At 44.4% G+C, this 25121-nt stretch overlaps 2 protein-coding genes across 2 annotated transcripts; both read left to right on the top strand.

The window, feature by feature from the left end:
- Positions 1–11086: 11086 nt before the first annotated feature.
- Positions 11087–16483, top strand: LOC101771365. Its single transcript, XM_004986409.3, has 2 exons — positions 11087–11713; positions 15873–16483. The coding sequence occupies exons 1-2, from the start codon at positions 11145–11147 to the stop codon at positions 16345–16347; spliced, it is 1044 nt and encodes a 347-aa protein (XP_004986466.3). The 5' UTR covers positions 11087–11144; the 3' UTR covers positions 16348–16483.
- A 7440-nt stretch (positions 16484–23923) lies between these two features.
- LOC101770556 (putative ripening-related protein 5) lies at positions 23924–24699 on the top strand. The gene has a single exon (XM_022823464.1). It carries the CDS (start codon positions 23987–23989, stop codon positions 24560–24562), a length of 576 nt encoding a protein of 191 aa, XP_022679199.1. The 5' UTR covers positions 23924–23986; the 3' UTR covers positions 24563–24699.
- Positions 24700–25121: the final 422 nt, after the last annotated feature.

The following is a 25121-nucleotide window of genomic DNA, read 5'->3' as shown; positions in this document are numbered from 1 at the left end:
CGAAACCAAATGCACGATAATTGAATGGTAAAAAATGGACTTCTTCCTATTTTAAAAATATCTTTAAAACTTTTAGTTTTTCATACTAAGTGCTATGGATTATCTATGGCATAAATATTTATATATTCGAAGTAAATTAATAATTATCTATTTAAAAACACTAAATAAAACCATAAGAGAGGCAAATGATATTTTAATTATTGTATACTCCCTTTGTTTCGAGTATAAGTCATTTTAGCCTTGACCTAATTCAAACTTTTCTAACTTTGACTAAGTTTATAAAAAAAATAAAATAGCATGCATGTATCATATCAAATAAATGAACTTGCAAGGTTTATTTCATTTTATATCTAATGAAACTAGTTTGATGATGTAGATTTTTTTGCGTGTTTTAACAAACTTGGGTGTTTTAACAAACTTGGTCGTAACTATATCAGTTTAACTTAGGACTTCCCTCAAGAAAGTTCAACTGAGCACAAAGCTGCATTTGGATTTTTCTCTTAGTTGTTTAAAGCAATATACTAAATTTCCAAATTGAGGCACGGTTTCCAATTTTTTTTAATTTATGATGACTTCAATTTTGTTTAGAAATTCTGCATGGGATTAATAAGTAACCTAAATAAATTAGTAAGGAGTTTCGTTTGATCAACATAATGAAAAAGGGTTTATTTTAGTTTTATACGATATCTGTTTTGAAAAATGAGCATTAGTCCCGGTTGTAGAGAGTCATATCTCTCGAATATCTAACCAGGACTAATCTTTCGAGACTAAAGGTCCTCCTCTTTAGTCCTGGGTCACTCACCTGGGACCGGTTGGTAATACCAACCGTGACTAAAGACCTTTTTTTTTGTTTTTACCCTAAATTCTTTTCCATATTAATGCTAATTGTTGCTTCACTTATATATATACACACACACACTCCTATACATCCTTGCGTACACTACTTACACGTGTACGCTCGTATTGTATGCATGTCATATATATATTTCATGATAGTATATGCATAATATTAATTATAACTACTATATATACAATTCTTAGTATATTATACACATCAAACTAGTATTAATACAATTACTATATATACAATAATTTGTCCTTGTAATTCTTAGGACCTCCCGTCGTGGTGTTATTCGGTTCGGCTACTAAATACCCATCGTAATAAAATTCTCCTTTGGGATTTATCACCTCGTCCACCAGAAATTCTATGAGTGCTACTTGGATTGCCAAAAGCCTTTCCTTCTCCAAGAGTTCTTCGTGGATCTGCCACATTTGTAATTTGAAAATATGTGAATGTTACACCAACAATGAAATAAAAGGAGATAGAAAATGATTAATAATTAATAGGTTTATTTTATGTATAGTTATATAGTCCAATAGCACCTTGTCCCTCACAAAATGGTGTATGTGCTCACAGACATAGTATCCACATAAATTATTCCCTTGTTCATGTCTCAAGCACTTTAGTGGAGAAAACAAGTTATGAAATATGTGTGTTGTAGAGTGTACAAAATATGCAAACTTCATACATATACTCAAAAAATTGTACTGAATGTAAGTTTTTTTTTGAAATCACCACAGTGAGTCTTACAGAATCGTTTCCATGCGCTGCGAATTAAAATAATGAATGATACAATGTTAGGTGAAAATTTAGGAAATAAACTTTTATATAGAGATAAAGGTCGAGAATTATTACAAGTTAAGCATGTCTTGAATGCCTTGGTACTCGTCCTTTGATTTCCTCAACGAATCAAACACAATAATATTGCTTTAATCAATCATAATTATAAGGAGAATCCAGTGGAAACTGCGTACATAAATATTCATATTAGAACTCACTAACATTAATTAGGTAAGGAAAGGAAAATAAAAATAGACAGTACCCACACTTACTTATAGTTGTAAGGCAGTATTATGAATTGCTTGTAATTCTGTTGCTCCAAGAATTTGTATATTCGGTCCAATGTATCCTTTGGATGATCCCGTATCTAATCTTGGTTAACAAGCGCTCGGTCCATGAAGCCAACATTCAGGTAGGATTCTCGGTGGCACATCTAAATTTGCATCCTACATAAAATGAAAAACAAAGTTAGTGGGGTGACACACACACAAAATAATGATCTGAGCTAAAATTAACATCTAATAAACACACACACCTATAGAACCCAGGTGCCGATGAGAGAGACATCAAGGGCATCTTGATGGTACACTTCATAAATATCCTTGAATTCCAACCACAACAGTTTCTCACCTTCACTGAAAAAATCAATTGGTTTAACAAGAAGAGCGAACATGATCCAGTCATTGGCCGACTACTCCATGTACCACTGATGGAATTCATACATCTTAGTTGTGAACTTCTGTACCAATTCAGATCTCACTAGAGGCTTGCCTAACTCAAAGGGCTATTTAGGTACAGTCTTTTCTGGAGGTGGCGGTTCGGCATGCCCTAGAACTTTAGCAAGCGAGAGACCTATCTCTGCCATAAACTTAAAAACCTTGATTTGTTGTTCTAAAGGCAAAGCTACTATTTGTTGAGCTTCTTGATCTGCTTGCTGATCTTGCTGTCCAAGCTGGGGGACTGTACGACTGGACGATGACTCTCCTCATTTTTTTTTTGCCAAGACTTAACTAACGAATGATCGTAGTTCTATAGTAACATCTTCTTGAGTTATTTTTTCATTCTAATAAAAAATTTAATTTGGCTGGATCTACTAGCTTAGGCTCCATCTTTTTTGTTGCAGTGATTTTTTCAAACCACTCCGTTACATGTGCTTGCGATGTCTCTTCCAATTCCTCAAGATTCATATCACCTGTTAGCTTCTTAATAGGTTAACACTTCTTTGTTTTGTTCCTCGATTCTTTCACCTTTGGCTGCCTTGGCTTGGAAGGTGGTTGTCACGACTTCTTGAGAGGTGTTGCACATGATTCCTTGCTCGCACCAGACTTTAGTCCCGGCGCTGCAGATGGTGATCAAGGAGGGATGTTTTGGTCATCATCGCTCACGCCTGATGATGTAACATTTGCACCATAGGATGATATCGTGTAGTGCATCTCCTAGTGTCCTTTCCCCATCACCTCCCGAGAGGTCGAGCTCTAGGCCTTCATATTTACTATCACAAATATGCTCCACCCTAATGGTGGAGTAGCCAGGTGGAATCGCCATGCCATGGTGTGTGCCCTGACAGAATTGGTAAAGCACTTCCGTACGCCATCTGTACATATATGAGAAATAAAGAAGTTATTTAACTCCCAAGGCGTGGATCAATTGAGATAATTGTATAAATTATATATATGTATACCTTAATAGTGAGGTTGCTATATGGTCTGTACAGCTCACATGAGATGCGCTGAGTGATGTCATCCACAGGGTACCATTGGTTATCCTGCACAACCACGGGTAAGCTTGGCATGTTCTCATCGGGGACCCCTGTGGAAACACAGTTGCTTCGGCATTGAGAAGGGCTGATGACAACATTGGGATTCGGCAGTGCTCCAGATTGGTCCATCTCAATAACTGCCTGGGCCACTCACCGATTAATTTCTTCCCGCATTCTTATATCTTGTTCATGCACTTTAGCTTCTAACATGCGCCGCCACCTCTCCTCTTGCTGTTTATTTCTTCTCTTCCGGCTTCTGTGCGTGTCGATATTCCTATGGAAAGCATACTTCCACGAAACCACCCTGAAGCCTCGGCAACATCCTAGGTGTTCGGGATTCTCGAGCACCAAAGTCAGCTCATCGTTCTCTCTATCAGGCTTGAACTTTCCTGCTTTAGAATCTTCAATGTTTTTGATAAGCTTGAGGGCCTTCTCACGTATTGTTTCATTGAAAATAAGTGTCCCATCCTCAGGGCTAAGGGTGCCTCCGTGAGCGTAATACTAATTCTTTTATCGATCGGGCCAGTCAATAGTCGCTGGTACGATACCTTGATCGAGTAGGTCTTGTTCCATCTTTTTCCATCTAGGAATTGCACTCTTGTAACCACCTTGCCCTAGACGATGATGGTACTCCTCCTTTTTGGCATTGCCTGAGTTGATACGAACCTTGTTCGCACTATCTTCACTCCTCTTGTAGTCCAGAAATGAGTTCCAATGATCTCTTAACTTTGGCTAGTCATTAAAATCTAGAGTTCGGCCCTTCTTGATATAGTTGGTATTGAGATTCTTTTTGAAGGTCTGAAATTGGGTTGCCATCTTCTTGAGCGTCCAGTCTTTCACAACTTTTTCATCGATACCATCTGGAAGTGTGAAGTGTTTCTTGGCATCTGCCGACAACATATCTTTCTATGTCTGCGGGAGCACGTATGGATCATCTTTTTTACTGGACTTCCATTCTCGAATGTTGATGGGCACGTTATCCCTTACAGTAGCCCCGCATTGACTCACGAACTTTCTAGCTACTTTTTCAGAGCAATTGGATGGCCCTCTTCTGTCACTTTGGTGATCTAAAGCCTTCCCTCCATTATCTTTGTACGACCTCACGGCTTCTTTCGCTTCATTGATTCAAAGGGCTAAAAGTTCAAGATTCATTAATTAGTGCATAGTAATAATCAATCTGAAGTTATATATGGGGTAAAATAATGAAAATGATATATAGCTCGCCGGAACTTTCCATCACGGCAATGTCTTGTTCCGCATTGTCATCAACACCGTGCTCGAGCTCATCATTGCTATCATCGGACATGTTAAGGAACATGTCCGCCTGGCTACCCTCATCCTCAGTGTAAGTTCTTGGAACGTTTGAGCCACTACCGCCACCAATAATCTGCTCCATTATATACCTTTCATTCTCTTCGTCTCCCATCTCAACTAAGAATCACATTAGTTATACACATATGTAATCATAGATACATTAAATTAAACATTATCTCAATTAGTACAGTAAATGTATATACATTAAATCATACAACAAATAATCTACTAAATTATACTAATTTTCTAAGCATGTATACAAAATTATACTAATTTCTACTAAATTGCACTAATTTCCTAAGCATTTCCACTAATCTACTGAATTCTACTAAATTATACTAATTTCATAAGCATTTATCCTAAATTATAATAATTTCTACTAAAGTATACTAATTTTCAAAGCATTTCCACTAATCTACTAAATTGTACTAATTTCTACTATTTTCTACTAATTTCTACTCAATTATACTAATTTCTACTAAATTCCTAATTTAATCTACTAATTTTCTATTTAATTTCCTAAATAATTTCCTAATTAAAAAAATCCAGCTTGCGTCACCAAGCCGGGGGCTTGTGCTAGTGGTACCGTGCGTACCTCTTCATGAGGTGGCGGCGATGACAAGGAGGCCCTGCCCATTCTCGCACCCCGCGCATCCGGCGACAGGGACGCGACGTCCACATTCCACGGGCCATCAGCAAGATGGTGGGATCAGCCGCCTTCCCCGACGAGCATAGATGCCACGGCTGGACACCATCATCATGCCTGGCGGCAACGGCCACCGGGAGATCGTCAACAGGATTCGAAGGCAGCCGCCCTCTTCCGACGGACGCACTGATAGGAGCTGGAGGCGGGAGAGGAGGCCGGCGACCCATGGACTTGGTCCCTCCTCTTGTGTTGTATTTTACTTTACCTAGCTTATCTCTTTTACTTCTCCTCACATCTGGTCTCACTTGTAACCCCAGTGGCCTCCTTGCGCTATAAAAGGAGAACCGGGGGCCCTGAGACGGGGGACTCTCTCGAGCCACTAGAACACACACACACACACTCTCCTTTAGAGCATCAGTGCACACCCAAGAGACTTGGGACCAGCTCCCTCTCTCGCCCTCCTGTAACCCCTACTACAGACCCCGCGTGGGCAACACGAGCAGCACCTCATACTGGACATAGGGCTTTTCCTTGCCCGAACCAGTCTAAACCCTGTGTCTCCCACGCCACCATCCGAAGCCTTACGCGCATAAAAGAAATTCACTAGTCTTAGTCTTGATCCGCTAATCTTGACAAAAACAATCGGGTATTGAGAAAATAGAATCTGCTTGTGTTCCTCGATATACGAAACCACAAAGGATGATTGTTGTAGAACCATGAAGTGTGCTTTATGAAACAAATCACTATCATTGCTCAAACTTGATTTCCTTCCAAGGGTGCCCTTTCCTCGTAGCCTCCCCTCGTGGTGTGGTACTAGAACCCCAATCAAATTAATTGAGTCAATAAAAGCAACACAAAACTTAATGACCTCCTCTATTCCATATCCCTTGGCGATGCTTCCTTCTAGATGGGCATGATTAAAAACATAGTTTTTTAGGACTGACATGAACCTCTCGAAAGGCCAGATAATGTGAAGGAATACTGGACCACATCTTCCACATGCTTCCACATGGGTCCACATCCGTTATCGTTGTTCAGAACAGGTTTGCTATCAAGACCCTTTCCAAAGACTACCCTTACATCCTTTATCATCTCAAATACACATTTTCTATTACGGTGTGCAGGTTTTTACGATGATCTGGCACCCCTTTGAAATGCATCTCTTTCTTCCTTAATGGGTGGTTAGTAGGAAGAAATCAATAATGACCCATATACATGACTATAGTTGTCCGTTTGGCCCGCGGCCCGTGGGCCAGCCCGCGGCACGGCATTTTGGCCCGGTCCAGGCACGGCCCGGCACGGCGACCTTGCAGGTTGGGCCAGCCCGGCCTACACCACGGGCCGGGCCTGGGCCACTTCCTCAGCCCGTGGGCTAGCCCAAAATTGCCTGGTCCATTTGGCCCATGGGCCAGCATGGCCTGTTTAGGCCTAATAGGCCTATTTTGGCCCGGCTAAGAGGCCGGCCCATATGAACTCTCCAGCCCAAACGGCCTGTTCCAGCGGCGCGCTCCTCTTCTACCAGGTTCCAGCCACCTCCTCTCGACCCTTCGCCTTCACCTCCCCCGCCTCCTCCTGACCCTCTGCCTCCTCCCAACTCCCGCACGGCCACGCCCTTTCACCGCTGCCTCCCAGCCCTCCCGGCTGGCCAGCTCCCGCCGCATCTCGGCCCTCCGCTGCACGGCCACACCCTCCGCGGCTTCACCGCTTCCCCAACCAGGCCGCGCGCGATTCGGCTGGCACCAGCGCTGCCAGGACCAGTGACCAGCACGGTGAGGAGGAGTGGACCAGCGCGATAAGGAGGAGCTTCAGGGTAGAGGCGTTGATGGGTGGGAGGCGAGGCCGAGGGAGAATGCGTAGACGGCAGCCGACGATAGGGGGTATTGTATGACGCACGGAGTGGTGATGCGGGCCAGCACGAGCATGGCCAGCCCACTAAGGCCCGCCAGGCCAGCGGGCCAGCACGGCCTTCCTAAGAGGGCAGTAGGCCGGGCCTGGGCTGCTCCTTCGGCACGTGGGCCGACCCAGCCTGGCACGGTTACTGTGCGGGCCTAAACAGGCCGGGCCTATTCGTGCTCGTGCCAGGCCGGGCCGGGCCACCCGTTTGGCCATCTATATAGACGACCTTCAAAATAGTGTTTCAAATACATGCTGTATGTGTCGTCTAGACTGTGGATGCAGCCTCGATATCCCTTTTTTGTCTATCCTCAAAGGTTACTCAGTGTAGGCCAATCATTGATGGTTATGAACAATAATGCTCATAGGTCAAAGCTCTCTTGTTTATGCTTATCCCACATACATACATTTTCTTCCTTCCAGAGCACTAAAAGTTCATCAACCAATGGTCTTAGATACACGTCAATGTTGTTGCTAGGTTTTTTGGACCTAGGATAAGCACCGGCATCATAATCAACTTCCACTTCATGCACAGCCAAGAGCAAGATTGAACATACATAGGGTCACAGGCCAAGTACTATGACCACTACTTAACTCATTGAATGGATTGAATCCATCAGTACTTAAACTAAACCTTATGTTCCTTGCATCCCTTTCAAATCCTAGGAATGCTCTATCAATTGATCTCCACTGGCCCCCCTCAACAGGGTGTCTCAGCATGTCATCTTCCTTACGTTCTTACTTGTGTCATCGCATCAACTTAGCATTCGTCTTATTTCTGAACAAACACTTCAAATGTGGTATTATAGGAAAATACCACATCACCTTCGTGGGAACTTTCTTCTTGGAAGGTTGCCCCACAACATCACTAGGATCATCTCGTCTAATCTTATACCGCAGCGCTCCGCACACAGGACCAGCATTCAATTTCTCGTATTCATCACCTTGATAGAGAATACAGTCATCAGGGTATGTGTGTATCTTCTGAACCTCTAATCCTAGAAGGCAAACAACATGTTTAGCTTCATATGCTGTGGATGACAATTCATTATTCTCAGAAAGCATGTTCTTCACAATTTTCAATATCCCTTGAAATGCATTATTGGACACACCATTTTTTGCCTTCCATTGCAGCCTTTCCAGTGTGGTACCCAGCTTTTTATGCCTTTGCTTGCAATCTGGGTACAATAATTTTTTGTCATCATCTATCATATGCTGCAACTTTTCTGATTCCTTCTCAGTTTTGCAATCTTTCTGTACATCCCGTAGCACCTAACCAAGATCATCAGTAGGATCGTATTTTGCAAACTCTTCTTCATCAGCCTCACCCATTATATGTTGTTATCATCCTCCTCTTCTTCACCATCTTCCATTATAACCTCTCTTTCGCCGTGCTTGGTTCAAACCAAATAGTTAGGCATGAAACTGTATCTAAACAAGTGGCTGTGAAGAGTTCCCCAGGAAGAGTAGTCCTTCTTGTTTCTGCATTGGAAGCTTGGACAACATATGAATCCCTTCTCTGGCTTATTGGCTTTCTGGCCACTTTGAGAAAATAATGAAAGCTATCAATAAACTCCTTGGTCCATCTGTCTGCGTTGTACATCCATTACCGGTCCATCTGCATCGTATTACATGAAAAATGAACATAAGTCTTCGTATTAGATAAATAACTTGATCAATATTAGGTAGGGGAAAAATAGAGTAAATGTGTTTATAATATTAAGCCCTTGCAATAAACATGAGATAAATAAATTATTGGTCAAAGAAATAGAATTATTGTTAAATTAGAGTGACGTGAAAATTGCACCAGCCAACCTTCGTATCATTCACTAGTTCGACAAAAATAAAAATGCCAGAATTCTATAACAAGATAATAAATATACACTAAAGACTCAAGACGCTCCATAGTGGCCTTCACGAAATCAAAAATTCTAAAATAATGGTGCAACAGAAGATCTTCAAGTTTGTATACTCTTCTTGAAATAATTATCCAAACATCTTTTGGAGCAAGTGTAACTTTTTCATAATAGAAGTATGGTAGCCCAATAGCTTGTCTAGGCAAAAAATCTGTTCACCGAGCATGGCTCATTTTGGCAATCCAAGACCAACCAAAAGTCGAAGGGTCAAGGTCAGTGAACAAATATATGCCTGAATAGGCTATTGTGCCACCATACTTCTATTATGAAAATATGGTTCCAAAAGGCTTTTGGAAAACTATTTCAAGATTCTTTTATGATATTCAACCAGAGTTTGTGGACTCCAAGTTCTCCTGTTCTACCATTATTTTAGGATTCTTGACTCTCTAAAGTCCACTATGGATCGTCTGTAGTCTTTAGTGTATCTTTTGTTGTCTTGTTCCAGAATTCTAGCATTTTCTTTTTATCGACTATGAAGGTTGACTAGTGTAATTTTCATATCACTTGAATTTAACATTCAAACTATCCAAAAATTGTAGCAAGGAACAAATTCTATTTCTTTGACCTACATTTTATTTACCTCATTTTATTGCAAGTAATAAATATTATAAACATATTTACTTTATGTTTTCCCATACCTAATATTGCAAGTTCTTTATCTAATATGAAAAATATATAAGAAGCAAGCTATCCATAAAATTATGGCACAAAAACATATATGAATAAAAAATATCTCCATTCTGCCTAGCTCATTCTAAAAAACTCAATTTTCTCTACCTCTAAAGCATAAAACAAAGCATAATAACAATAAATAAAGGGAGGATAAAATTACTAACCTTTACAATACTTTGGATGAGTGAAATCCTCATGAAATTGAGGAAAAAAAATCGGGTAACACCTCCCTAAACTTAAAGCCTCGCCATGAAGAAGGAGCTGGAGCTCTCGGTCTGATGAGTGGCTCGGGCTCGGCGAGGAAGAAGGGGATTTTTATAGCGTGGTCGTTTAGTCTCTGTTGGTGTTACTAACCGGGACTAAATGCCCCACCAGATTCCCTCGTCATTTCTAGCCGCTTCTAGCTGTTACAACCGGGACTAAAGGGCTTTTTAGTCCCGATTGATATTACTAACCAGGACTAAAGCTCCCGTCGGAAGTGGCCATCGGTGGTGGCCGTTTGATCTAGGACTAAAACTCTTCTAGTCCCGGGTCCAAAAACGACCGAGACATATGTAGCTGGATGGAAAGCCGTTTCTCTACTTCGTGTTCATCTGCAAATACTCCCTAGTAAAAGCAAGATTTATTTCAAATTTATAATGCCAAGTAAATTTTAAACATTCAAATACTTTTTAGCCGTTCGTCATGTCGCTGTGTTGATACCATGTCACCGAACACCATAAACTTGAGCCAATGTTGAAAAGGCAGTGGGTTGAGGGTTAAAAACTAGAGTCGGCCTATACTGAGTGTAAAATAGGCTTATGTAAATGAATAGCTTGTTGTCCTCCATACCATCTGCCTATGGTGGAAATCAGTTGAGTGCGTATACTCAGTTCATGACAAAGTGAAATTCGTCTGCACTCTGTAGCATGGAAAGGAGCGGTTTGTTAGCGTGTTGGCTAAAATGTCACGGCCGAAACCCACAGTTTTGTTTAGAGTTTTACTAATTTCCGATATGAATTAAGCTACGTAGATCCCCGTGTTGTTCTGTAGAACAAATCTTCTCGACATGTTCACATCGAACGAGTTCAAACCATTTCATACGGCGCGGCGAAAAGCAACTAGTTGGTGACCGGATTGCCGTCTCCGGTAATCACATCCATCAAACCATTCGTTACGTCATGGGCATTGGTGCAAGTTCATACTACTGTAGCAAGCGGAAAGGCCACTATATAATCCCATGCACGACTAACCTCAATCACCTCAAAGCATCAAGCAAAGCAGAGCACAGGAAATAAGAAAAACAGAGTGAGCTTGAGCACTTCCTTTTTCAGGGAAGGAAAGATGGTCTCTGCCAGAGCTGCAGCCGCCATGGCGATCTTCGTCCTGGTTGCTCTCTCCACCTCCCACATGGCGTTCTCCCTCCGCCCCGGCGCCGGCCTCGGCGTGTGCCGCGCCAGCGGCTACCTCCCCGGCCGGTCCGGCAACTGCGAGAAGAGCAACGACCCGGACTGCTGCGAGGACGGCAAGAAGTACCCGCAGTACCGCTGCTCGCCGCCGGTGACGGCGAGCACCAAGGCCGTGCTGACGCTCAACAGCTTCGAGAAGGGCAAGGACGGCGGCGGCCCGTCGGAGTGCGACAACGCGTACCACAGCGACGAGGAGAAGGTGGTGGCGCTCTCCACGGGGTGGTTCAGCAACATGGCGCGCTGCGGGCACCGCATCAAGATCTCCGCCAACGGCAACTCCGTGTACGCCAAGGTGGTGGACGAGTGCGACTCCGTCCACGGCTGCGACGACGAGCACAACTTCGAGCCGCCCTGCGACAACAACATCGTCGACGCATCGCCGGCGGTCTGGGACGCCCTGGGGCTCGACCAGAGCCTCGGCATGGTGGACATCACATGGTCCGAGGAGTGAGTAGTTGAAGATTGTCTGTTCTCTGTATAGTGATGGTGCATGCTGTGTATTGAACTGTTGATAGAGGTATTGGTAGTCGCGGGCTCATTTCCCTGTCCTGTATGCCGTGATATTCTGCATATATGGAATAAAAAGGTATGGCGCATCTTTTCTACGAGGCGCATTTCTGCCGTCCATTTCATTAAAAAATTAATCTACCGGAACAACCATGTTGCCTGCACGCATGTTGCGGAATTATTCGTTGGTCATGCGCTTGGATGCAGATATTCAGGCTCAAAATTCGAAATTCGGAATTGAAAATTAAGCCCAGCACCAACCGATATTCATCCTACCGTCATCCCAACACCCTCAATGCTGAGCCAAACCCCTTTGTATTCGCCGGTATTGTCTTCTTCCCGTCCCTCACATCTGTCTCGCACCCCTTCCTCCTATGTGAGCTGCGCCACCACCCTCCCCTCCCCCCTTCACCGATGAGTCATACTGCCCTCTCCTCTCTCCCCAGGCGAGCCGTGCCGCCCTCCTCCTCCCTCCCTCTATCAACAGCCCACGCCGCCCCTCTACTCCATGGACGGCGAATCTAGATGCTTGGAGGAGCTCTGGGGTAGGAAACTCGAGCATGATAGTGGCGAATCTAGATGCTTGGAGGAGCTCTGGGGTAGGAAACTCGAGCATGATTGTAGCAAGGAGGAGCTCCGCATTGAGGCTCCTCGGTCTCCCACCTCTCTCCCATGCGGCCATGCCTGGGCAGCAGCAGGTGCTCCCCTCCTCTTGTCCGCTGTTGAGCTGCAGCGCACCGCTCCCTTCGCCATCGAGCTGAGGGCCGCGCTGCTTCCCTCGCCACCGGATCGGGCACCCCTTCCTCCAACGTCCACGCTGCTCCCTTTTCTCCATGGGCGGCGGCAGAAGCTCCGCGACCAAGCAGAGAGTTGGACGGTGGAGAGAGGATAGATGAGCTATTTCTTCCTTTTGCACATCCAAACTTGTATCTTCTTACAATTCCAAAAGGGAATACGATGGCCATGCAAACAATAGAATTTGAATTGTGGACCTTTTCAATACCATGGATGAATTGGTATTGAACCTAATTCAATGCCAAGTCCTCCGACACCAAAATGCAGGGAAATTATGATTTCTAATTGCTTATTAAAATGAACATATGTGTTGTACTAATGACCTAAAGGAAGAAGTCTCTTTTTAGCCCAACTATAGGTCGAGTAAAGTTATCAAGTTTAAACTATAAATTATTTCTTTCCAACCTTACTCTAAAATTTATTTATTTATTCAACCTTACTCTAAAATTTAGAGTGCTTGGTGATGTGGTCTTGATGTGACCGTGTGAATACATGAGATGAGGGCTAAAATAGCTAGTATATTTTAAAGGAAGAAGTCCATTTTTGACCATCCAACTATCATCTTGGTTTGATTTGGACCATCAAACTGCAAAACTAGGCATCTTTGACCATCCAACTATTAAAACCATTCATATTTGGCCATTGGGCTGTTTTGGTGGGTGGTTTTGCTGATATGGCTGACATATGGCTTTAGGGCCTACTTGTCAGCATTATCTTTGTCCCATTCCTCCCCTTCTCTCTCTTCCTTCTCCTCTTCCCCTCTGCTGACGTCTCTCCCTCTCCTCCGATCCTCTGTCGTACCCCTCCCTCCCATCCCCTCTCCCGCAACCTGTGCTCGCCTAGGGACGCATGCGCCAGGGTGGGGTGCAGCGTGGCTGGCGACGGCGTAGGTACGCGGGACCTCGCGGCACAGGCCGTTGGAGCAGCACAACGGCGTGGCGCTGGGCGATGGCGGGCAATAGCCCGAGCCCAACCACAATGCTTCCACTCCCCTCAACCGACCTCATCCCCAACCTCACCCCCCGCAGCCTCATTGTGACCTGCGGGTGGAGCTCCATGCAGTGGTGGCTTGGGAGGATGGGAATCCGTCGATTAGGTGGACAAGCTTCGGGGGAGGGGATGGGGCGAATTTTGCCGGCGCACGAGCTCGGAGCGGCGATGGCAATGGCAGATGGAAAACTCATGATTCCCAGTGGCGGGGCTACCGGTGCTTGGCGTGTAGTGGTCGAGGAACAACCTTGGGAGGTGGAGGAGGTTCCAGCCAAGTCGATTCGAGAAAAAGGAGGAGATGGCAGTGGATTTGAGAAGTGGATGGAAGAGGCTCGGCCTTTTTCGTTTCTTTGCCGTGGACGCCGGCAGCGAAGGCGCTCCGGGTCCTTGAGTTCGCGGTGGGCTGCTGAGGGCCGCGCCACGCTGTGCGAGTGTGCGGAGGAGGCTGTCTCGGTGTGGTAGGGAAGATGATGACCGTCGGGCACGACGATGTCCGTGGCTGCACAGCTCGCAAGCGGGCGCTCTAGCGGCGACAGTGGGCAGGAGAGAGGAGAAAGGGGAAGGAAGGGAGAAAAAGGAGAAAGAAGAGGAAAGAAAGTTCACATGTGGGGCCTACTGCTATGCGTCAGCCACGTCAGCAAAACCGCCCATCAAATACACCAAATGGTGAATGTAAACGGTTTTGATAGTTGAATGGTAAAAGATTTCTAGTTGTGGTGTTCAATGGTCGAAACCAAACCCGCACGATAATTGGATGGTCAAAAATAGAATTCTTCCTATTTTAAAAATATCTTTAAAACTTTTGGTTTTTCATGCTAAGTGCTATGGAGTATCTGTGGCATAAATATTTATATATTCGAAGTAAATTATTCATTATCTATTTAAAAACACTAAATAAAACAATTTATTGTGTGCTAATTAGACTTCTACATTCCATAAGAGAGGCAAATGATATTTTAATTATTGTATACTAACTTTTTTTCGAATTATAAGTCGTTTTAGCCTTGACCTAATTCAAATTTGTCTAACTTTGACTAAGTTTATAAAAAAATAATAGAATGCTAGTATCATATCAAATAAATGAACTTTCAAGATTTATTTCATTTTATATCTAATGAAACTAGTTTGATGATGTAGATATTTGTGCGAGTTTTAATAAATTTGGTCGTAGCTATATCAGTTTAAGTTAGGACTTCCCTCAAGAAAGTTCAACTGAGCAAAAAGCTGCATTTAGATTTTTCTCTTAGTTGTTTAAAGGAATATACTAAATTTCCAAATTGAGGCACCGTTTCCAAATTTTGTTAATTTATGATGACTTCAATTTTGTTTAGAAATTGTGCATGGGATTAATAAGTAACCTAAATAAATGAGTACGGACTTTCGTTTGATCAACGTAATGAAAAAAGGGTTTATTTTAGTTTTATACAATATCTGTTTTTTAATGTAATACCTTATTTCACTTACGAAAACTTAATTTCATCTGCAAATACTCCTTGCTAAAAGCAAGATTTATTTCAAATTTATAATGCCAAGTAAATTTTAAACATTCAAATACTTTTTAGCCGTTCGTCATGTCGCTGTGTTGATACCATGTCACCGAACACCATAAACTTGAGCCAATGTTGAAAAGGTAGTGGGTTGAGGGTTAAAAACTAGAGTCGGCCTATACTGAGTGTAAAATAGGCTTATGTAAATGAATAGCTTGTTGTCCTCCATACCATCTGCCTATGGTGGAAATCAGTTGAGTGCGTATACTCAGTTCATGACAAAGTGAAATTCGTCTGCACTCTGTAGCATGGAAAGGAGCGGTTTGTTAGCGTGTTGGCTAAAATGTCACGGCCGAAACCCACAGTTTTGTTTAGAGTTTTACTAATTTCCGATATGAATTAAGCTACGTAGATCCCCGTGTTGTTCTGTAGAACAAATCTTCTCGACATGTTCACATCGAACGAGTTCAAACCATTTCATACGGCGCGGCGAAAAGCAACTAGTTGGTGACCGGATTGCCGTCTCCGGTAATCACATCCATCAAACCATTCGTTACGTCATGGGCATTGGTGCAAGTTCATACTACTGTAGCAAGCGGAAAGGCCACTATATAATCCCATGCACGACTAACCTCAATCACCTCAAAGCATCAAGCAAAGCAGAGCACAGGAAATAAGAAAAACAGAGTGAGCTTGAGCACTTCCTTTTTCAGGGAAGGAAAGATGGTCTCTGCCAGAGCTGCAGCCGCCATGGCGATCTTCGTCCTGGTTGCTCTCTCCACCTCCCACATGGCGTTCTCCCTCCGCCCCGGCGCCGGCCTCGGCGTGTGCCGCGCCAGCGGCTACCTCCCCGGCCGGTCCGGCAACTGCGAGAAGAGCAACGACCCGGACTGCTGCGAGGACGGCAAGAAGTACCCGCAGTACCGCTGCTCGCCGCCGGTGACGGCGAGCACCAAGGCCGTGCTGACGCTCAACAGCTTCGAGAAGGGCAAGGACGGCGGCGGCCCGTCGGAGTGCGACAACGCGTACCACAGCGACGAGGAGAAGGTGGTGGCGCTCTCCACGGGGTGGTTCAGCAACATGGCGCGCTGCGGGCACCGCATCAAGATCTCCGCCAACGGCAACTCCGTGTACGCCAAGGTGGTGGACGAGTGCGACTCCGTCCACGGCTGCGACGACGAGCACAACTTCGAGCCGCCCTGCGACAACAACATCGTCGACGCATCGCCGGCGGTCTGGGACGCCCTGGGGCTCGACCAGAGCCTCGGCATGGTGGACATCACATGGTCCGAGGAGTGAGTAGTTGAAGATTGTCTGTTCTCTGTATAGTGATGGTGCATGCTGTGTATTGAACTGTTGATAGAGGTATTGGTAGTCGCGGGCTCATTTCCCTGTCCTGTATGCCGTGATATTCTGCATATATGGAATAAAAAGGTATGGCGCATCTTTTCTACGAGGCGCATTTCTGCCGTCCATTTCATTAAAAAATTAATCTACCGGAACAACCATGTTGCCTGCACGCATGTTGCGGAATTATTCGCTGGTCATGCGCTTGGATGCAGATATTCAGGCTCAAAATTCGAAATTGGCATAGGCAGCTCCATGTACGGCTGTTTGGATGTACTGAAATTCGGAATTGAAAATTAAGCCCAGCACCAACTGCTATTCATCTTACCATCATCCCAACACCCTCAATGCTGAGCCAAACCCCTTTGTATTCGCCGGTATTGTCTTCTTCCCGTCCCTCGCATCTCTCTTGCACCCCTTCCTCCTATGTGAGCTGCGCCACCACCCTCCCCTCCCCCCTTCACCGATGAGTCATGCTGCCCTCTCCTCCCTCCCCAGGCGAGCCGCGCCACCCTCCTCCTCCCTCCCTCTATCAACCGCCCACGCCATCCCTCTGCTCCATGGACGGCGAATCTAGCTGGCATGGAGGAGCTCTAGGGTAGGAAACTCGAGCATGGTAGTAGCAAGGAGGAGCTCCGCATTGAGGCTCCTCTGTCTCCCACCTCTCTCCCATGCGACCATACCTGGGCAGCAGCAGGTGCTCCCCTCCTCTTCTCTGTTGTTGAGCTGCAGTGCACCGCTCCCTTCACCATGGAGCTGGGGGCCGCGCCACTTCCCTCACCACCGGACCGGGCACCCCTTCCTCCAACGTCCACACCGCTCCGTTTTCTCCATGGGTGGTGGCAGAAGCTCCGCGACCAAGCAGAGGGTTGGACGGTGGAGAGAGGATAGATGAGCAATTTTTCCTTAATGTAGCACTGGCCTGATCTTCTGAAAGGTAATGATAAATTCGATTGGTGGAGACTCGACGTTGACGATCCGGGCTTCTAATCAGACACGATTCAAATCCCTACAACCGCTACACTGCTGCTCCATTGGTTATCAACTAAGCACAACTTGATTGACCTTATCGAGAAGGCTTTCCCTCCAAGCGAATCGAAAGATACAAGTAAGAAAGTGTAAACATGCAATCTGATATTGCAGATATGAATGAAGTAAGAAGGGTTCAAGCTCTCAATTCGAAAGGACTAATTGACACAGTCTAGGAGAACAAGAATAGGGGCCCTGGATCACTGTAAAAGGACTTGTCGCCACGGTTACAACGAATCAATCTCAGTTTCTCAAAGGAAAACTAGAACTAAATAATACCCGAGTTTCTAAGGCTGCGGCTACTAAGTTTATATCAAAAGGGGTGAACTAAGGTTGGGGGCGACTAGGAAGGGGAGCGCCCACAACTTGGGCTTAAGGCCCGACACGATACAAGGCCAAGTTGGCCCAAAACTGGTGATGCAGCACCTTGTTGTGGTCTTACAGGATGGTCCACAAACGTTCTAGAGCTAGGACTAGAACCAAAAGAACGGTGTCATCGTCCCCATTTCAACGCATCAAAGAACGCCTCGTTTCGATGTCTTATGAGGGAGATATGACTTAAACCGTGTAGGGGTGTTGGCTGAATCCGAAACGAACGCGACGACCGAGTTGGTGACGAACTGTAACTTGGGGAAGACCATGACTCGTGTGTGTCTAGTATGGCGATGTCCTAATCATCCTCCCCTTCTTGAATTGGAGTCATCGTCGACTCCATCCCATCATCAATCTCCTGCAAAAGGTTAGACACGGTAGGATGCAAAGTACGAGATATAGGATTATCGGTAACACAAACATCTCGACAAAGCATAGTATAGCAAGGTGCATCATGATTATCACATAAGGCAGCAGTAGGTGGCAAGATAAACACCCTCTTCTAACTTAATCCCATGATGTGTAGCATGAGATGGAACTAATGCATGATCATTCTTAACAATTTCAGCAAGCTCGTTATGATGTTTCCTAATATCCGAAGGAGATAAAGGAAGGAAAGTAATATTTCTGTTTTGATGCATAAAAGGATATTTATTAGTTCTACCATGGTGTAAAGCATCAACATCAAATTCCCATGGACAACCTAACAAAAGAGAGCATGCTTGCATAGGTACAACATCAAAATCAGCATAGTCATTATATGAGCCAATAGAAAAATGCACATGCGCTGATCTAGTTACCTTTATCTTACCACTATTGTTGAACCATTGTAGGTGGCACAGATGCGGGTGCGCACGTGTGGTCAAACCAAGTTTCTCGACCAGATCTGAACTCACCAAATTGTTGCAACTCCTACTATCAATAATGGTGAGAACACGGCGATTCTTGACGATGAGAAACATGTGGAACAAATTATGATGTTGGATCTTCTCTTCCTCATGTCCCAGTTGGAAAGTCAACACTTGCTGCACAAGAAGGCTCTCATAACCCGCCGAGGCAGCCAAAGAATCAATGGCAACCTCCTCCTCGTTATTCGCTTCATCTGCAACAATGTTAGTAGCAAGACCAATTCATCTTCAATATCACTAGAACTTACATATCCTGTGCTATCAGTGGTGGCTATGTAAGCATGACGATTTGGGCAATCCTTCATGACATGTCCAATGCCCTTGCAGCGGTGGCACACAATTTTGTTGGAGCTGTTCGATGACGCACCAGGGGCCATAGCTTTCTTCTGCGGTTGGAACTGCACAGGAGACAAATTGCTCACCTCGGAAGCATGTGTAGTAGCAGACGGTGTCGCTGGGGGCTAGGCAACAGAAGCCTTGGGCTTGTCGACGTTGGAACATTGCTGCAGAAAAGATCATCCAGGGTTCGACCTAAAAGTGTGTTGTTGACGATGTCCCTGTACTTCTCTTTCAGCTTTAAGAGTAAGATGATATAATTGGTTGAACCTGTTCCAACCTTTATAATCAAGAATATCCTATATATCATGATTCAAACCACCAAAGAATCTAGCACAAGAATCTTCATCATCCTCATGTATATCACAACGTGCTAGACCAATGAGCAATTCCTGATAATATTCTTCTACTCCTTTTTCACCTTGTTTTAAAGTTTGCAGTTTCATATGCAAATCACATTGGTAATAAGGAGGAACAAAATGAGATTCCATACATTGTTTTAAAACATTCCAAGTCTGAGGTACAGCATTGGCATTATTATTATTATTGCAAAGATCATTCCACCAAAAGAGAGCAAAACCAGTAAACTCACTAGTAGCAAGCCTAACTCTATGCTCAGCAGGAACTAAATGAGAATTAAATTTTTGTTCAACAGCAAGTTCCCAATCTAAATAAGCCTCAGGATTAGCATTAACAACAAAAGGAATTATGGTAAATTTAATTTTAGCAAAAGGATCATTATTACCATGGTGATGATTATTACCTCCCATACCACGATGATTAAGCTGAAGACGGTCCATGTCACGTGCATCATTATCAAGATCAGCGTCATCATCATTCTCCATACCATCATCATGAGGGGTGGGTCGGCGTGGCGGCACTGGGGTAGGTCGTTGCTCAACATGTTCAATCTGGGTAACCAGAATGTTAATGTTGCGCATCAAGTCATCAAACTTCCCGTCGATATAGGTGCACTGGTCAGCAAGAAACTTTGTAAGCTCATCCTTGGACACACACTCATTGAAGTCCGAAGGGGACTCCACTCCTTTCCCATTCCCTGAAATGGTTAGAAGATAGCAAAAGACAACACAAAAGTATTATCCCTATCAACTAGCAACTAGCAACTAATGGGTGGTGGTGAAAATGGAAAGCAATATCTCAAACGACTTACTACCATCTTGCAAGTGTTCTTACCAATGCCAATAGGGCAGTACAATCTGTTGTCAAGCTTGGGTGTAACAGTTGCAAGGTGAACCTGTACTGACAGGAGTATATGTGGAGCTTTGGGCAGGCACAATATGGTAGCAAGGAAAAACAATAGCCGAAGCAGATTAGCAAAGTTCAATAAGTATCCAAAGTACAAGTCACAGTTGCTGGCTAAGACATATCCCTAGACGTAGCACAATAAGATAGAATGAGCGACGGTGGATAGAACTCAAAGAACAAGCAACCAGCAACTCATGCAATTGTTTTTATTCTTTTCCCTGATTTCCCCTCCAGGACTAGTAGGAATCCACTTTTTTAATTTTCCCAAATATTTTTGTTATCTTTTTTCTTTGAACAGGGGTCACACAAGATGGAACCACAAAAATTTTCACCTTAAACAGAGGTGTGACGTGGTCTACAGAAAAACAGGCACGTTTGCTGAAAATCGTGCAACAACTTAGAGGCTTGAAAACTCCCACTTCCAGATTTTTTTTTGGGAGAGCTGAGAATCGCAAAAATGCCGAACGGGCTGAATCATGTGTAACTTTTCGTTCTGAAAATTTAAAAAAATTCATCTCAATCGGAGTTCCGAGCAAAAAGTTATGCCTATTTTAAGGAAGGTCGCCCGAATCAGGGATTCGGAAAGGCACAACGCGACTGGTAAGGCGGCAGCGACTAGGGCAAAGCATCCCTATCCGTCCAATGCTAATCATGGCTAAGCAAAGCTTCTCAGCAAGCAATATAGGGGCACCAACGTCCCTGGTATGCAGCAAGTAGGTATTCGCCAAATGAATCAAAAAGGGCTGCAATGCAAAGACAACACAATGCGGCTTGCAACATATCTAGGGATTGCACGGCGAGAGTTCACACAAGATGGCTAGCGGGGCAAGTCAAGTAATGTGGGGGCTCAACTTGTTGTTTGGGTAAAGGTGGATGGGACAGCGGTGGAAACAATCAAACAGCAACGGGCGGTTGAAACTACGACCACGAACACACTAAACCAGCAACAAGACTCGACTATGGACACAAACTCAACACAGCAAATCTGAAATGGAAATTGCAAAGGCTAAAAAGGTGAGTAAATCTGAAATGGAAATTGCAAAGGCTAAAAAGGCGATAGGACAGCAAAAAGTGTAAATATTTTTGGGCTTTTTGTGGACTAACTGAATCTAAAGGGGAAACACGATAGTATACCTCACGGGTAACCTAGAATCCTGATACCACTTTATCACTTGATGTAGCACTGGCCTGATCTTCCGAAAGGTAATGATAAATTCGATTGGTGGAGACTCGATGTTGACGATCCGGGCTTCTAATCAGACACGATTCGAATCCCTGCAACTGCTACACCGCTGCTCCGTTGGTGATCAACCAAGCACAACTTGATTGACCTCGCCGAGAAGGCTTTCCCTGCAAGCGAATCGAAAGACACGAGCAAGAAAGTGTAAACACGAAATCTGATATTACAGATATGAATGAAGTAAGAAGGGTTCAAGCTCTCAATTCGAAAGGACTAATCGACACAATCGAGGTGAACAAGAACAGGGACCCTGGATCAATGTCAAAGGACTTGTCGCCACAGTTACAACGAATCAATCTCAATTTCTCAAAAGAAAACTAGAACTAAACAAAACCTGAGTTTCTAAGGCACGGCTACTAAGTTTATATCAAAAGGGACGAACTAAGGTTGGGGCGACTAGGAAGGGGGGCGCCCACAACTTGGGCTTAAGGCAGGACACGATACAAGGCCAAGTTGGCCCAAAACTGGTGATGCAGCACCTTGTCCTGGTCACATAAAATGATCCACGAACCTTTTGGAGCTAGGACCAGAACCAAAAGAACGGCTTCATCGTCCCCGTTCCAACGCATCAAATAACGCCTCATTTCGATGTCGTATGAGGGAGATATGGCCGAAACCGTGCAGGAGTGTCGGCTGAATCCGAAACGAACGCGACGACCGAGTTGGTGATGAATTGTAACTTGGGGAAGGCCATGACTCGTGCGTGTCCAGCATGGCGATGTCCTCATCATTCCTTTTGCACATCCAAACATGTATCTTCTTAGGATTCCAAAAGGGAATAGAATAGCCATCCAAACAATAGAATTTGAATTGTGGACCTTTTCAATACCATGGATGAATTGGTATTGAACCTAATTCAATGCCAAGTCCTCCAATATCGGCACCCAAACGCAGGGAAATTATGATTTCTAATTGCTTATTAAAATGAACATATGTGTTGTACTGATGACCTAAAGGAAGAAGTCTCCTTTTAGCCCAACTATAGGTTGAGTAAAGTTATCAAGTTTAAACTATGAAATTATTTCTTTCCAACCATCAACTATTTATTTTTTCAACCTTACTCTAAAATTTAGAGTGCTCGGTGATGTGGTCTTGATGTGGCCGTGTGACGACATGAGATGAGGGCTAAAATAGCTATTATATTTTAAAGGAAGAAGTCCATTTTTGGCCATCCAACTATCATCTTAGTTTGGTTTGGACCATCAAACTGCAAAACCAGACATCTTTGACCATCCAACTATTAAAACCATTCATATCAAATAAATGAACTTTCAAGGTTTATTTCAAATTTTTCTAACTTTGACTAAGTTTATAAAAAAATATAATAGCATGCATGTATCATATCAAATAAATGAACTTTCAAGGTTTATTTCATTTTATATCTAATGAAACTAGTTTGATGATGTAGATATTTGTGCGTGTTTTAATAAATTTGGTCGTAACTATATCAGTTTAACTTAGGACTTCCCTCAAGATAGTTCAACTGAGCAAAAAGCTGCATTTGGATTTTTCTCTTAGTTGTTTAAAGCAATATACTAAATTTCCAAATTGAGGCACCGTTTCCAAATTTTGTTAATTTATGATGACTTCAATTTTGTTTAGAAATTGTGCATGGGATTAATAAGTAACCTAAATAAATGAGTACGGACTTTCGTTTGATCAACGTAATGAAAAAACGGTTTATTTTAGTTTTATACAATATCTGTTTTTTAATGTTATACCTTATTTCACTTACGAAAACTTAATTTCATCTGCAAATACTCCTTGGTAAAAGCAAGATTTATTTCAAATTTATTATGCCAAGTAAATTTTAAACATTCAAATACTTTTGAGCCTTTGTTCATGTCGCTGTGTCAATACCATGTCACCGAACACCCTAAATTTGAGCCAATGTTGAAATTGAAAAGGTAGTGGGTGTAAAATGGGCTTATGTAAATGAATAGCTTATTGTCCTCCATAGCTGCTGGAGAAGCAGACATTGCATCTACCTATGGTGGAAATCAGTTGAGTGCGTATACTCAGTTCATGACAAAGTGAAATTAGCATGGAAAGGAGCGGTTTGTTAGCGTGTTGGCTAAAACCGAACTCACAGTTTTTTTTAGAGTTTTACTAATTTCCGATATGATTTAGATCCCGTGTTGTTGTGTAGAACAAATCTTCTCCACATGTTCACATCGAAAGAGTTTAAACCATTTCATACGGCGCGGCGAAAAGCAACTAGTTGGTCACCGGATTGCCGTCTCCGGTAATCACATCCATCAAACCATTCGTTACGTCATGGGCATTGGTGCAAGTTCATACTACTGTAGCAAGCGGAAAGGCCACTATATAATCCCATGCACGACTAACCTCAATCACCTCAAAGCATCTAGCAAAGCAGAGCACAGGAAATAAGAAAAACAGAGTGAGCTTAAGCATTTCCTTTTTCAGGGAAGGAAAGATGGTCTCTGCCAGAGCTGCAGCCGCCATGGCGATCTTCGTCCTGGTTGCTCTCTCCACCTCCCACATGGCGTTCTCCCTCCGCCCCGGCGCCGGCCTCGGCGTGTGCCGCGCCAGCGGCTACCTCCCCGGCCGGTCCGGCAACTGCGAGAAGAGCAACGACCCGGACTGCTGCGAGGACGGCAAGAAGTACCCGCAGTACCGCTGCTCGCCACCGGTGACGGCGAGCACCAAGGCCGTGCTGACGCTCAACAGCTTCGAGAAGGGCAAGGACGGCGGCGGCCCGTCGGAGTGCGACAACGCGTACCACAGCGACGAGGAGAAGGTGGTGGCGCTCTCCACGGGGTGGTTCAGCAACATGGCGCGCTGCGGGCACCGCATCAAGATCTCCGCCAACGGCAACTCCGTGTACGCCAAGGTGGTGGACGAGTGCGACTCCGTCCACGGCTGCGACGACGAGCACAACTTCGAGCCGCCCTGCGACAACAACATCGTCGACGCATCGCCGGCGGTCTGGGACGCCCTGGGGCTCGACCAGAGCCTCGGCATGGTGGACATCACATGGTCCGAGGAGTGAGTAGTTGATGATTGTCTGTTCTCTGTATAGTGATGGTGCATGCTGTGTATTGAACTATTGATAGAGATATTGGTAGTCGCGGGCTCATTTCCCTGTCCTGTATGCCGTGATATTCTGCATATATGGAATAAAAGGTATGGCGCATCTTTTCTACTAGGCGCATTTCTGCCGTCCATTTCATTAAGAAATTAATCTACCGGAACAACCATGTTGCCTGCATGCATGTTGTGGAATTATTTGTTCGTCATGCGTTTGGATGAAGATATTCAGGCTCGGAATTCGGAATTGGTATTGGCAGATCCAAGTGCCGGCTGTTTGGATGTACTGAAATTCGGAATTGGAAATCAAGCCTAGTACCAACAGGTATTCCTCCTACCATCATCCCAACACCCTCAATGCTGAGCCAAACCACTCTGCGTTCGCCAATATTATCTTGTGCCCATCCCTTACGTCTCTCTCGCACCCCTTCCTCCAATGTGAGCGGCGTCGTCACCCTCCCCTCCCCCCTTCACTGATGAGTCATGCTGCCCTCTCCTCCCTCCGCAGGCGAGCCGCGCCG

The sequence above is a fragment of the Setaria italica genome, chromosome IX (assembly GCF_000263155.2).
Source record: "Setaria italica strain Yugu1 chromosome IX, Setaria_italica_v2.0, whole genome shotgun sequence".
NCBI lineage: Eukaryota > Viridiplantae > Streptophyta > Magnoliopsida > Poales > Poaceae > Setaria > Setaria italica.
The sequence above is the reverse complement of the archived record's forward strand: the minus strand, read 5'-3'. Positions and strand labels throughout refer to the sequence as shown.